Source organism: Magallana gigas, chromosome 3, assembly GCF_963853765.1.
Source record: "Magallana gigas chromosome 3, xbMagGiga1.1, whole genome shotgun sequence".
NCBI classification, from domain to species: Eukaryota; Metazoa; Mollusca; class Bivalvia; order Ostreida; family Ostreidae; genus Magallana; species Magallana gigas.
The window spans coordinates 34,183,038-34,198,488 of record NC_088855.1 but is presented as its reverse complement, the minus strand read 5'-3'; the positions used below and the strand labels follow the sequence as shown (position 1 = coordinate 34,198,488).

General features: G+C 34.1%; 1 protein-coding gene across 2 annotated transcripts; it reads right to left on the bottom strand.

Moving 5' to 3' along the window:
* Positions 1-795: 795 nt before the first annotated feature.
* LOC105342117 (cleavage and polyadenylation specificity factor subunit 1) lies at positions 796-15,447 on the bottom strand. Of its 2 annotated transcripts, none has more exons than XM_011448977.4 (37): positions 15,306-15,447; positions 14,986-15,136; positions 14,869-14,905; positions 14,281-14,411; positions 13,944-14,024; positions 13,637-13,788; positions 13,266-13,409; positions 12,755-12,894; positions 12,033-12,143; positions 11,758-11,851; positions 11,496-11,583; positions 11,208-11,324; positions 10,903-10,957; positions 10,659-10,756; positions 9,980-10,228; positions 9,401-9,496; positions 8,924-9,065; positions 8,490-8,665; positions 8,067-8,209; positions 7,627-7,722; positions 7,166-7,244; positions 6,822-6,922; positions 6,447-6,546; positions 5,872-6,243; positions 5,493-5,609; positions 5,063-5,153; positions 4,850-4,934; positions 4,591-4,732; positions 4,429-4,497; positions 4,031-4,114; positions 3,322-3,498; positions 2,736-2,802; positions 2,537-2,584; positions 2,169-2,327; positions 1,664-1,793; positions 1,362-1,500; positions 796-1,208 (listed from the first exon to the last, which is right to left on the bottom strand). In XM_011448977.4, exons 2-37 carry the CDS (start codon positions 15,127-15,129, stop codon positions 1,161-1,163), a joined length of 4,302 nt encoding a protein of 1,433 aa, XP_011447279.3. In that variant the 5' UTR covers positions 15,130-15,136; positions 15,306-15,447; the 3' UTR covers positions 796-1,160. The 2 variants fall into 2 exon arrangements, with proteins under 2 accessions (XP_011447279.3, XP_011447280.3); XM_011448978.4 differs by having other exon boundaries at positions 9,401-9,493.
* Between the last annotated feature and the right edge of the window lie 4 nt (positions 15,448-15,451).

Here is a 15,451-nt window from a genome sequence, read left to right as displayed (position 1 = left end):
GGTTGGTTAGTTGCAACCACAGCACTAGTTGGGTAGGAATTCGTTAAACCGTCGCCAAGCACTGATGATAGAGAGAATGAAGGCTGTGTGTCATATACCTTTGAAATGGAGGTCTTAGCCATCATGATATAGAATGCTGCCTGAATGATTGCAAAAAGGACTTAATATATACATGTACAAGCAAGTCTATATTTAAAAGAAAAAATTCACCATCATCTGAGGAAATTTCAGAATGTGCATATGAACCTCAGTTAATAAAAGACTACAATTGCATAATCATTTACATGTATTATGTATATCTAATGTAATGATAGGTGACTAATGGGTATTTCCACAAATGCTTTGAAACAAAAAAACCTTAAGGTACCTCACTACACCTACACTTATACTTTTTAAGACACTACGTCACAAAATGGCGATTTAAATGTTTTGTTAAACTGTTTATATCGTTCAATTGTGTTGTATATCGTCGTAGCTCAGTGGATAAAGTTCAGGTATTGGGCTTCTGAACCACAGATCATGAGTTCGAATCCACCTGGAGCTTTTGTTCATGTTAACTGAATTAAATTTTTGAAAATGTAACTTTTCATCCAAAATTGCAGTTTTTTGCCTATTAGACTTAAATACTTCTTATCCATTATGATATCTATCATAATCAAGTAATTTTCTGCTGATTTGAGAAAATATATCAAGGTGTAGTGAGCAACCTTGATGAACAGCTGACTACAAAGTACAAACTTATTGAAATGTAAAATACTACCAGCTTCCTTTCTAAAATAACCAATCTTGAAACAATTCTCAGTAGTCATAATAATCTTTTATTCTTCAACAAAACATTTATGCCTGATTCAGGAACAGATCCTGAGGGAGTGGACCACAAAAAATTGTATGACAATGTACACGCATTTACAAAAGATGAAATTAAATGTGTCATGAAATATAAATGTTTAAAACACCTCTCTTGTGCAGTATTGTACTTGTATAGTCAATCTATAGAGCTAGGCTCCATTGAACAAAGCATTGAATACTATTACATGTATAAAGTTTGGGGTCATTCCATTGCCTCGATTAGAGACTTATGTACACATAGCACTTCACAGTCCTGTGGGTTAATGTCCTCAATCCTTGTCTTTCACAATGAATTCTTTGGAATAACATGTTCAGAAATGAGCAGTGAGACGGTCAATTTCCATCAAATCATCCATGATCTGAAACATATTTACAAATTAAAGTACTTTAAATGCAGGTTAGAGAAATTATTTATTCACCTGTTAGAGAAGAGCTTCTTATATACAATATAATTTTCATATTAACTTTACATGTGCATGTGTGTACATACAGTATATATATACTATACTGACCTGATCATTGGATGTTCCCAACCTCTTCGCTATCTCTATCTTTTCCATGATACTTAAGTTGGTATATTTCCAGAGAAGTTCTCCATCAAGTATGTTTTTCTGAGGATTTCTCAGTTCAGGAAAAGTTCCAATTACATGCCTAATGGAAAAGAATTTGTTTGATACAATTCATGTTTCAATACTAGGGCCAAAATGATGTTACATATATCAAATATTCATTACAAGACTAGCGCATATAATACTTTGATATACATGTACATTGTATTACTTTTGGCAATCATTTTTCATGTACATGAACTGACCTGTAACTTCTGGGGTTGAGGCCGGCTACGTGTGGAATGTGAGTGACCAGGGCATTCTGTAACATGAAGAGTCGTCTGTAGACCTTCTCCGAGAGAGGCAATACAAACCCCAAGCTGCCATCCAATGTTGCTGCAAAATATGTAAAGAGTCTTATATTCAATTAACAAGACAGATTATTTTCAAATGAGCAAAAAAGGAGAATTTTGGAATACATGTAGAGGTACAATCAAAGGCAAAGATAGAATACCTTCCTCTAGAGAAAAATTAGCTTTACACATTAACAGGGTATCAAAGATTACTCTCACCTATGCAAACATTTTTAACTGATACAAGTGTATATGTACCAGTAACTGATTTCACATGTACTGCAACTACATACTTGTACATGTACCTTGTATCAGAGATATATTATTTTTTTGTGACTTTTATCTACAAGATTAAAGTAGAAATTTCTACATGTAATGTCAAGAAATACATGTACTGTCAATTCCAAGTGTTACATACCAAAGTAGGTGATGTGCCTCTTCTCGGGAGCGCCTGTCATGCGTTTGTCTGAGGACGGATCGTAGAGCTTACAGCGAACTCGGAACATACTACTGACGTTGGAGCCAGCATTAAAGTCCGCTTTACGAATCAGTCGCTGTCCACCATGGCTCTCTCTCGCTAAAAAATTAATCTCAAATTGACAATCACATGTAAACACATGTATAATCTGTATTTTTCATGTCAAAGCTTCAACCACTGTTTTAATTGTATGGTAACACAATGTACTTTCACTATTTAGAAAATGTTGAATTTTATAATTAGCAGCTCTGTTATATTCAGAATAATAAATAAAATTAATATCCATCACCAGTGTATGATGACATTACCTTCTGGTTGATAGGAGTACACGACCAGGTTCTTCATTCTGTCAGACACTGAATCAAAAGATGAATAAAGAAATAAAGAATACAGTCATATATTATGATAAGACTATAACTTTTGATCAAGGTTTTATAAGAAGCTGTCATGTACATGTACAGAACACATGCTAGTCTGAGCCACTTGAACGAAAATTTGCATCCTTACCTAGGCAGCACAACTGTGTGTTGTCTATCAGAAAGTCTGCAGTGTACACCTCTAAAGGCCTGGGGTCCTGCAACATAATACAGCCTTCCTAACCACACTCTGTAAGCCTTGTTTATTATACATGAAAATACCAATGAAGTATACCGGTACATAAAAGTACATGTACCAATGAAGAAACAGAAATAATTGTGATAGCAGGGGTTTTTTGGTTGATTTTTTATATAAAATGGTTTTTTAGGGATTTAATTATGTTGTGTCAACCATAAGAAACATGCATGTACAACAAATATACTGATGTAACGTTTCCCCCTTACAGTGCCCCTACTGACCCTGCTGACAATGGCATACAGTAATTTATATAAGCTTTCTTTCTGACAATGCCCTTACTGACCCTGCTGACAATGGCATACAGTAATTTATATAAGCCATCTTTCTGACAATGCCCTTACTGACCCTGCTGACAATGGATATTCAGTGATTTATATAAGCCATCTTTCTGATAGCACTACTACTGACCCTGCTGACAATGGATATTCAGTGATTTATATACACTGTAAGCCATCTTTCTGATAGCACCACTACTGACCCTGCTGACAATGGACAGGACTTTGTGCTCCTCCTGGTACTGGTAGACAGACACACTTTTGAGAATGTCCCCGGCCAAGATGATGTGTTTGATGGTGACCAGGGTGTGAATGTAGATGTGGGTGTCAATGAAAGCCACACCCATCAGATCATTGTCCTTTAGCTGCCAAATGTACAACTGAAAAAGAATTTCATTCATTATTCTAACAATATAATTAATCTATAAATAGAATGTCATTACACTTCAATGTGGGATGTACTGTGATTAAACAACTTGTGTGTGAGAAAACCTTTCAAGCTCATAAAGAATCTCTTCATAATTTCATAAATAAAATATCATAAATTATGATAATTAAACCAATTCCTAAATGTCTGTTTTACATAGCAAAGATTATCTACAACAGACTTAGGAATTCTTTACAGTTTGTCTGTTCTGTTATATTTAGCTGCAATGATGTACATGTAGCCCTCTCCGATTTAGAAAAGTTGAAAGAAAAATACCATATTTATGATGAATAAAATACTTTTGGGCTGAGGATCAAAAAAAAAAGAAAAGAAAAAAAAATCAAATCAGGTGAGGGCTACATTATTGCAGCTAGTTATATTGTTCTTCAATCATGAAAATAGTGTATGCACATTTTCAACAGCAACAATAAATTGTCAAAAAACATGGGACATAGAACAGAACACAAATCTATCTCGCTGGCTACCTTCTGCCCTATGGCTGTGATCAGGAGACCGTTGATGTCCGCTAGAGCTGTGACTGGTCCCTTCTGTTCCTTTTCATACAAAGTCTGCAAAAAATGAAGTTAATTTAATAAAATGCTAGATGCAGGAATTATAAATGATACATGATTTGATTAAACATCACCCGTTACTAAATAAAAAGGATATAGTATATAATGAAGTAGATATACTTGTACAACAACTTTACAGACAAAATTTTTGCAAATTTCTTTGATTACAATATGTATAGAGAATAATGAAAGTCCCTAGTCCGTGACCAATGTGCCTCCGTGTGCATGGACTAGGTGGGTAGGTATGTATGAAGGTAGGTATGTAGGTACAATTTTTTTTGCTTTATTGTTGTTATCTTTAACATCCTCACCTTAATTTTGTGCTTGGTCAGAGGCATGCCTGGTTCAGGCACAACTTCTATGATATCTGCAATGATTACCTACAAAACAAATTATTTTTGAATTAGGAACACCTATTCGATGTACAATAATATATACATGTAATTTGTGATATGAACTATAAAATTGCATACCCTCCCTCTAGATGTGACCTCCTCCCCTAGTGACAGGTTGGTCCCCATCACAATGTATGACTTGAACCCTGACAAGGTTTCTTCAGATCTCAGTCTAATGGTCTTCATGCTCACTACATGCTCCCATTCTTCACATTCAATTCTTCAAAAAAAAAATATGAAAGAATTTGAGAGCACTGAAATTGACAAAACATATTTAATGGTATATAGTTCAATGATATTTGAAAGAAGGCAAAGAAAATACATTTTCTCCACTTACTTTGTATTTGGCACAACTTCCCACGATGTAGGACTGTACAGTTGTAAGGTGAATCGCGGAATGGTTGGATAGATGAACCTCTCATCTAGAAATCAAATATGCACAAGAATAAAATTCAAAAGCTCAATAAATGACAATGTCTGTATCTTATATTGAGGATTGTAAGGGAAGTATTTCAATCATTATCATACAAAAGTACAGGTGTGTTCTGACCTTTCTCTATGGTATCCCACTCCCTGTCCTCTGTAGTGGTCTTTGGGAGCTTGTTACAGATCTCTGGTGTGCTCGTCACTACAGCATATATCTACAGGTACAACATAGATGACATTTATTTACTTATTTACATAATTTAAATGTTCATGAATATCTTTTTTCAAGTTTCATACTGTATCTACTTGTATATTAGGTTAGAATCTGAAATATATGCAAATGTATGATTCTCAAGTTGGTTATTACATACTATATTTACATAAAAAGAGAATCTGAAAAACGTGTAGGTTTACATGTATTATAAATTAACTCAAGGTAAAGAAAAACGTGTAGGTTTACATGTATTATAAATTAACTCAAGGTAAAGAATCTTAAATTGTTACTGCAAAATCCTCAAAATACTACAGATTAAATATTTATTCATGTCCCTTACCTTATTCTCAAAATGATAGGCCACAAAGTGAGGTGTACAGCGGAGGGGCACCTTGCGAACGGGCCAGGGGGCGTCATAGGTCAGGTGGGTGGGCAGCACACTGATTCGCAGCTCTCCCTGAGATAAAAGTAACCATGTCAAGTGTAAAAGTAATCATCCATGTAAAATCTATGAAAAAAATTCAAAATACATATGCTGCAAGCACAGTACAGGCAGCATACCATGTTTAAAAGTAAACTTATGAACCTAAAATTCTTATTTTTAAAATAAATATTCACAGGTAAAACATGCATACTGTCTATATACATGTATTTAGGAACTCTTTTAGTCAAGTTACAATAAGTCAACATGGATATAATTACAGTAATAAATATTATACCATTTTGTTGAAATATAGAAATCCATGAGGACAGTTGATGTTGTGGAACTCTGAGAAACACCAGACTGGGCCATCTATCCCCATTGGGTGGATCCTTAGACTGCCCCGCGATGTGACAAATATCCAGTGGGGATAAGCACCACAAACAAACACCCCACTGTAACCAGCTACGTCTTTGAAATATCTCATTTTGCCCACTTTCTTCTCTTCCTTTTGGAACTCCTCTGGATCCTTTTTCTTACTTTTTGAGCGCTTCTCTCTCAGAATGAGATCATGTTGAATTTTCTTAAATCGCAGCTTCAGGTGATTGTCAATAGAGGACTGGGGATAGCTGAACGCCTCGTAGATATATAAATCATCCTCAACTCTGGCCTGAAAATAATTCATATCAGGTATTTAGTAATCATTACATGAAAAATTCTAACACTGTCTGATACCAACACAAAACATGTTGGACTAAACAAATTTTGCTCTAGTATTCTTGCATAATCATTTAAAACAGGCAAATTAATATTAAAGTTAACTACATTTCCAACAGTTCTTGATAGTACCAGTACTCAAGTATTATAGCTTACCAGAAGATGTGGGCGTGAATCCTTATACCCTAGGCCAACCATCAGTAACTCCTTCAGGGCGGGGCACTCTGCATTCACCTTCTCTTGTCTCTCTCCAGAGCTATTTCAAAGCCAAAACATGTACATTGATACTGAAACTTACTTGTTCAACATTTAAACTGATTCTTAAATATGTTGACACACATAATGAATCAAATACCTAGAATTACGGTAAACAATTTTCAGCAAATCTGAATTGAGAAGTTACATGTATTAAACTTGAAAAAAAGAGAAATACTGAATTGAGACCTCATTCAAATTCCACTTTGAATTTGTGACTATAAAAGTGTGTAACTTGTAATACACATTTAAAATGGTACATGTATTAGAATGTACCTTAATTTATCTGTGACCTGTACAGAGTCAACTAAGAGCTTTTGACCCATTGGGAAATTCTTCACATAGTACACCTTTTTATAGTCAGGGATACTGTATATCTACAAAAGACAATGTGACAAGTAAGACAAGGTGCTAATGATTATGATCATTATACATATCAATACTTTTTCTAAAATTTGTCCATCACATTCTCTTACGTACATCATATTTATACTGTTTTAAAAAATTTAGACTAGTTTAAATTTTAAATCACCCAAAAGAGCTAGATGTGGGAAGAAACGTTCAGAAAGGCATGTCACCAAATTTATATTTAACAGAGCAATGTACGTGTAATTAATGACCTCTAAGACTCCGTTCTCACGACACAACAGAAGCCAGTATGTGGGTTTAGCCTCAGTCTGTTTCTTCTCCTTTGTGGGACTGAAATTAAATTTTCATGTAGTTTATACCACAGTCATCAAGATGCTAAATAAACTACATTTCAATTGCTGTAACTCCTAAGGTACATGTAAATCAACTGATGGCTTACAGCCATTGGAAGAATCACTTAAAAAATATACACAGTAGCTATGTATTCCATATCAAAATTTACTTAAATTAACACTTATTGTACATCATTTACAGCAATGCGTTGCATGTACACAAAAAGGGCATTAAGAGGCCCACACAAACTTCTTTCAATAACAGAATTACAGCATCCATTATAGCACTCCCAGTCTCTTTCAAAATCCCACATAGTTGATTATGGGGCATTTTTTACAAAGACACAAATTATACATTTTATATCACATAGAAGGCCTACCTTTCCATTTCTGCAGTCTGTCCCATGTTAAATGAGCTGTTGAACACATTGCTTTCGGTTTCTCCATACAAAAGCTCATCCTCCTCATCTGCCGTTCTAAAATAGCACATTAAAAAAGAGGTTCATCAGATTTTTTGCAGAATAAAATCTGAACACTTAAGATTTAACTAACAAAAAAGTTTTTGTAGACATGTTACACATACCAGGATAATACATGTATTTTAACTTAATCGCAGTATACAACATTATTTCTAAGCTCAAACAATTCAAAATTGAACATACATTCATGAATCTTTATTAAATCTTATCTACAGTATCCCATCCATGCATTATTCATTATTAATGTCCTTCTCTACAACCGTTCCTCTTGCTATAGGTCTCTCTACCCCCCCATTCCCTGTACCAACATGTATATACAAGGCATCCGATGAAGAACTTACTTGGCATCAATGCTGAAGGACCTCTCGGTCACTGTTTTGGTTGCCTTGGTGTCTGGGGTCACCTGGACGTCTTCCATCTGATTCATACAGGTGAACAAACCACTCACATCTTTGTAGGCACTGATCACTTCTACCTTGGAGTGCTATATCAAACGAAAAGAACTTACATATATAAGTATACATGTACATATGTACATTTAATGAAAGTATGTTTTTATGTTCTCTGTTTGTGGGACAAAGTCTAGTGTAGGTATACCTCTTCCTTTTTAGGTACAAAGTCACTGTGTGAAAATAATCTCCAAAAAGAGAAATGAATCATTCATCTTATCTGTTGTTTGTATCAGATATCTTTTTTTTGAAATCCTCAACATTCTGACTCAATTTCTAACTAGAAGCTTAGCTATAGTGGATTATGTGACCTACCTGAGATATGGACGGCTTCCCCACCACTAGACGAACCCCTAGCCCCACAGACTCGGTCCTGAGGGTGAACATCAAGATCTGACCCTCCTGGGTCAGTAACACAATGTACGGGTCAGCCAAAGAGCACTGCACCACAGGGGACCCAGTGTCCAAGGGTATGTGTTGAATCTGTCTCACTATAAACAAATGAAAAATCTTCACGGAAGTTTCTAAACATCAAAGAAGAAATTGCAAGTCATTTTGCAATTGTAAACTTCTTTTTTTTATTTTTTTATTTTATACAAAAGTCAAGTAATCTGACAAGATCACATGACCAGCTGCTCTGCTAGAACAAAGTTTTCATGAATAAACTTTGACATACATGTACAAACAAGGCTAAACAAAGAGTATTAACTTGAAGTACATGTAGTATTTTTTTTTGAATTGACACTCACCTCCTTCCAGGAGCCTGAGACTGGTGTCGGACACCTGCACAATATACCGGTCCCCACCAATGTTACCAGCGAATATGGTAGTGGTCTGAGTGCTGAAGCCACTGTGGTCCAACTCATTCATTTCCTGACCAGTCTCCAGAATCTGTTGGTTTTTTGAAAAATATACAGTACATTCAACAAATATTGCAAAAAGTCAAATCTCAACCATAACTCAAACACAAGGCCTGTAACATACCAAGCCAATGCTCTTACTGCTGAGCTCACAAGACCGGATGAATTAAATGTCGCACACCTGTTAATCAGGTGGCAAACAAAGAGCAGTTATCACTTGCACAACGCAATTGCCACTGCTTAAATTAAACAATCAGATGGACATAAAAAATACAATTCTTTGCCTGTAATACATACCGTACATTTATATTTGGCAAAAAACAATTAAATTAGCATCAGATATAAGATATAAGAAGAGATCAATACCATGCTAGAGTCGCTGCGACTCAGAATGAGGAAAGAGTGGCCTCCCTCTATATTATCATCGGAATCGTCCTCCATAGAATTCTCCTTGTCTTCCTGCTGAGCCAAATATATTCATTTAATGGGCAATATATAAAATTAACAGGTATTGGAATGATTTTTTTTTTGTATAGGTTGGGGGATAAAAATAAACATTGCAATTGTTTTAGATTTTATTCAGTATCAAATTAAGGGAGTCCAATTTACAACATAAAATTAAACTAAAATGTGTAATCTAATGACGTAATTAGTAAACCTTTTATTGTAAATACATGTGTTGTACTGGTAGTCATATGCTATTTGTAAAAATGCACTAAATAAGATACATTTTACAATTTAAAGCATACCTGTCAACTTTGCATTATTATATTTCTGTAAATTTGTAACCTTATCCCGTATTCTGCATAAAATTACACATGTATATATACAAACTCTATATGCAGAGTACATGTACTTCTTATCTTTAAATTTCCTTATACTTGATATAAATTGAACACAGAAATATACATACTAAAAGACATGTACCGATACAAGTATACTTACTGACTTCTCTTTTGGGACAAGACTTTTCACTGTCCACATATCCAGACAGCCCGGTAACTCGAACGTTGTGACAACCTGGGGGCGAATGCTTCTCTGTAGGACAGACAGCGCCCCGTTCTTCCCGTAGCCAGAGGTCATGACCATCTCTATGTCTGGGTCCTCACAACTACTGAACTCCTCCGACAGGAAGGCTGGCTCACCCATCACAATGTTCCCACAGGGACCAATATTCCAGATGTTATCACAAACCTACATTAACAAATTGTACAGAAAGTTTAATTTATTATTTACTTATTAAAAGTTGGGAAATTATCTACTATGATTTATTTCCATGAGCTTTCTAGTTTCACATAATCTTTGTTTTTAATGTGCTAAATAGTAGAACATCAAATCCCATGTAAATAACTTGCTTAATTATTTAATCTTTTACTAAACATTTCTTCTTGTTTTAAACTGCTAAAGAGAATTATATGGCATCCACTGTTTCAACACCGTCAATACTTTAGTGAAATTGGTTCTATCAAAATAGTCAATTCCTTTATGTACATGAACATGGTTTCAAGCAGTTATTAAAATCATGTGTAGACAGATATACAAAGAACTAAGTAGATTGAGGAATTTTAAGTAAAAAGATCTGATCAATTTAAAATCCTTGTACAATGTACATGTATCTGCAAACCTCAAATGTGTAGCTGGTGATTGTGGTACTGGTCGGGTTCTCAGCACTGCCGTACACCTCTAAATCATACAGGTTCTCTATCTGAGATACATCAGATGCTACAAGGGAAAACAGCTTTAAAAATTTCATACGCAGCATATATATATATATAACTATGTAAATAAAAATGTTGGAAACATTTTTAGACATCATATTAAGAAGAATATTTCAGAAGCTAAGCTGGCTCTATAAAAGTAATTCATACCTATTTCAGTTGAACCTTCAACTTTCTTCTTCTTTGCAGCTGGCTCATCTTCCTTCTGAGTAAGAAAAGGACATTCAATATACATTCATATGTAATAATGTACATGCTTATTTCTGTGAATACTGGTATATTTTCCATACACTAGTACATGTGATTAGATGGAACAAGGCAGTCAATGCCTGTTGCAGTTATGTTCTTTTAAAATATTCCATAATGTGTTCATTTGAAAATGAGTAAATAAGACAATTTTCTATATTAAATCAAAATGCATGCTTGTTCTTTTATTATCAACTTGAATTATCTACCTTTTTATCCAGATCTCCATTTTCTAAACTTTCAGACGCCTTTTCTGTGTATTTCAAAAGAAGAGAATTTCCAAGTCTAGACCCAAGGAAGAGGAACCCATCTTCACATATACACATCTGTTCAAAGAAAAATGTACACTTGAACACATCAGTGTTTATAATAAAAAAAAATTATCACTCCATCATTTCATATCCTACCACCAATCACAAACGCATGCTACCTGTACAATGAACATGTATTTATATACAACATTATTCTGTATATTTCACAGGATTGACATTACTTACACACGACGTCAGAACACTGGCAGCTGATTTATCAAAGTTAAAACTACGAACACTTCTCATTCCATCCACAACCAGGGTTAAAACATACCTAAATATCAAAACAATATACATGAATAAGAGTTTAGCTATCACTTCAGCTATCAAAGTGGGTTTTTTTAAAAAGTCTTTTTAAGTACACGTATGTACAATGTATGTATATGTGCACGGTTAAAGTATCCATAAAACTCTGTTGGGAGAAGTTATAGCACTGAGTGCAACTCACAGTTCTCCCCCTTTGAGGGATAGGACAATCTTGTCATAAGACATGAAGGCGGCCTGACAGCAGTCCAGTGCAATCCTCACACCCTCCTGTACACCTGTCACAAAGAATACAACACTTCATTAACAGGTAAAACTATCATCTGTATGCATCAGTAATCTAAATGTGTACATAAGCATTCAAAAAACTTTTTTGACAAATATTGATCACATAAACAAATTTTTAAATTTATATTTCCATTTAAAAAACAAAGATGCACTAAGGTGTGGTGTACTGACGTAGTGGGAACAAGGTGCTCTGGGCTGAGATGCTGTTCAGGGACACTCCATAAGGTGGAACACTCTGATTCAGATACAGCAGGGAATTCACAGCGATGATTATAACTCCACCTACAATCACGCAATAATTAAATATCTATTTGTAACACACCATTTCACTGTTTAAATGAAAAAATTTACTCTTGAACTTTTTGGATGACACCTCAATGGCTTGCACCATAAAAACTTTACAATCCTGCATGATGTAATGTTTGAATTTTGTACAATTTGTTGTTTTTTATGAGGACAATTTGTCTTAAATTCTCCACTTGATAAAGGAATGAATTAAATAGCTACAAGATTTATACTCATATAAATTTACCGGTAGTTAAACCAGTTTATGCTTATTATATACTGATTCATACATTGTCCAACCAAGTTTATACTTGTAAATTCTGTAGCTATTGAATTACATGTAATTGTCAATATAACACTTGTATGTAAATTAGAGCTTAGATATAGAAAAGAAACTTTTAAATAGTATGTCCCTGTTAATTCATTTTTCACAGGTGATCATACATTTTACATTTTCCAAAACATTTTGATTGAAAAAATACTACAGACTTAAGTTAAAGAGTTAATTCGTTAACTGTTGAAAATTCTGTAGAAATCTAGTACATGTATTAGAAGCTTAATAAATAAAAATATAAATATGTAAAAACAATCAAGCAAAATTCTTTTACCAATTGGTCTGGGAACAGCTAGGACTTGACAGCAATCAAAAGGGAGACTACCCAAGGACCAGATAACAGGGTGGACCTTCTCCTGAAGGTTGAGAGAGATGGCAACAATACTGCAAGTGTCAGCCCGCACAGCTGTTCTCCTACAAAGTCAGTAAGATTTCTTATCTACTGCATTCATTGTATGCATATTTGGTTTTATTGCTGAAACACATGAACAATACATGCAAGTGCCTGTTTTACTGCACCTGCATTTATCACATTGTGTGTACCATACATGATGAGCAATGTACATGTATACATATAAATAAAAATTTTCTACAGTGAAACTAATTGCATGAGCTACATGCACATGTTTGAACATTTACAATGATGTAAGTTTTTCTCCTACAATGTATGAATGAAACTCCTTTATGTAATGTAGATACAATAAAACTCATCTTATGATACTGGTACATGAACATACAAAACAAAGCCAAGATCAGTTTCAAAGATAACCAGTAATCAAACTTACCCTGCCCAAGTTTGCAGAGGTTCAAACAGAATAAACACAGTTGGTTCATAGTAACCATGGAGAAATTGAAAGTCCTTGACATTGATAATCTTCTCATCAAAGTTCCTCAGGTCAATGATGTAGGAGGAGAGAATTGGTGACTTACTGAAAATATCATATAAGATTTGTGTACCATATTTATATACATTGTACATGTACATTTTATTTATATTTAGCTTTATCTAATGAAACTCGGAGCAACCAAACAATTACACGAAAAACACAAATTAAACAATTTAATCTAGAAATCAAAAGTAATGTTTTACTGTAGTAAATTACAATCCTTTGGAGAATTTGTAACATCACATTTATTATCTCTAACTATGAAATACCTAGTGCCTGCTAAATTGTCCCCCTCTTCCACCATGACATCCCGCCTGAATGGCAGAATCACCATGTGGGTGCCATAGACAAGCATTGCTGCACAGCGTCCATCTGGGTCCACTCTAACTTCTGGGATACAGTAGTTGGTGAAAAATCCACCCTATGAAAAACATCACAATACATCTTTTCTTGCTAAGGGTGACATATCATTATTTAGAAATATGTAAAGCTTTTTCCTTCCGTCAACTTCTCTCTGACATAATATAAGTATTAGTGCAACTTCATAGATCATTTTTTCTATCAAGACTGTAATACCTTCATTGATGGCTCTTCAAAGAAATGCAGTGATGTTGTTTGTAAGTCGTGCGTTCCAGGATCATATTCCACTACAGACAACTGTTCAAACAAAGACCACAGTCTGAATGAGATAACTGTGTCAACAGGGGAGTAATATACATGAAAACTGGTGAATTTTTTTTTTACAATGTTCTTAAAATTTCTTTGATCTTTAACAAGTTGATTTTCACTGATCACATAAAAAAATGTTCTATAAAGTGACATCAATTAAGATCTTATATGTTGATACAAATGTTCATATAATTTATCATAATTCATAAAATGGTTATTTTCAAACTTATGAAACAATTGTTACCTTTGCCTCTGAAAAACTCAGTAATAAAGAATCTCTGAGAGCTCCAGGCAATTTCACATATTTCATGGACATGATGTTTCCAAACAAAGTAAATGTTGCAAGACACTCCATTTTCTGTTTCATTTTGTAATCTATTGGATTGAAATCATTATATATAAAGATTTTAAAAGATAGAATGTACATATCCGCTTTTATAATATCACCATCAACTTTTTGAAATTGATTTGAAAGTGTGATATTATCTCTGTGATTTTCTTAATCCACCACTTTCATGACTTTCTGATCACTTAGTCACAATAAACAACCTTCATGTTTTGGCACATTTTTAATTTGAAATGATTTCTGTACAAAACTTAATGGTGTTTTCTTTTATTAGCTTTTTTTACACCTTAATCATGTTAATGATGGAAGGGTATAAAATAAATTCATTGTTATCCCAGTACTAGTAACTTGACCCAAAGAGCTAAATAACAAGACATGATCCAGCTTTCCAAAGCCAGTAGTTCTTCTAAATATGTATTCAACGTATATATATTCAACATATGAATGCAAAGAAGTTAACCAGAATGAATAGTTTATTATATCTACCTGGCTTTCTTGGTTCATCTTTTTCATTCTTTTCATCCTAAAAATGATCGACGATAATGTATGATTTGCTTAAAAAAGTTAAAATTTAAACCCAAAATGCATAGAAAACACACCTACCTCTGGATCTGGATTGAGTCGATAGACATACAGCTTGTTCACAGCTGCAAGCACCAAATTTCTTTCTGATGTGTTAAAGAAATTACAATACACACAATGTTCTATCCCAGTTGGAGGATGAGTTTGTTTGTATATTGAATACATCCTTTAACTACAATTAAAAAAAATAATATACATTACTAGAAAAGTGAAACTAAGGAAGATACAAAAATAAAACTACATGTCACTCTCAGGTGTAACAAGTGCCAAATGAACTAAAATAGGAACATGATGAATGCTAACTTTCCAGATTTGTTTGCTTTTTATTGAAGAATCAATACCTTTTTCAATGAGGGCTTGCTTCAAATTACCAAATGCAACTCAAAATAGAACTGAAACTTATAACAGATTTCATAAAACAACATTTCTCCTTGTTTTCAGATGTTTTCTCTGCACGCCTTTCTTCACAGGCGCCATATTTGTTATT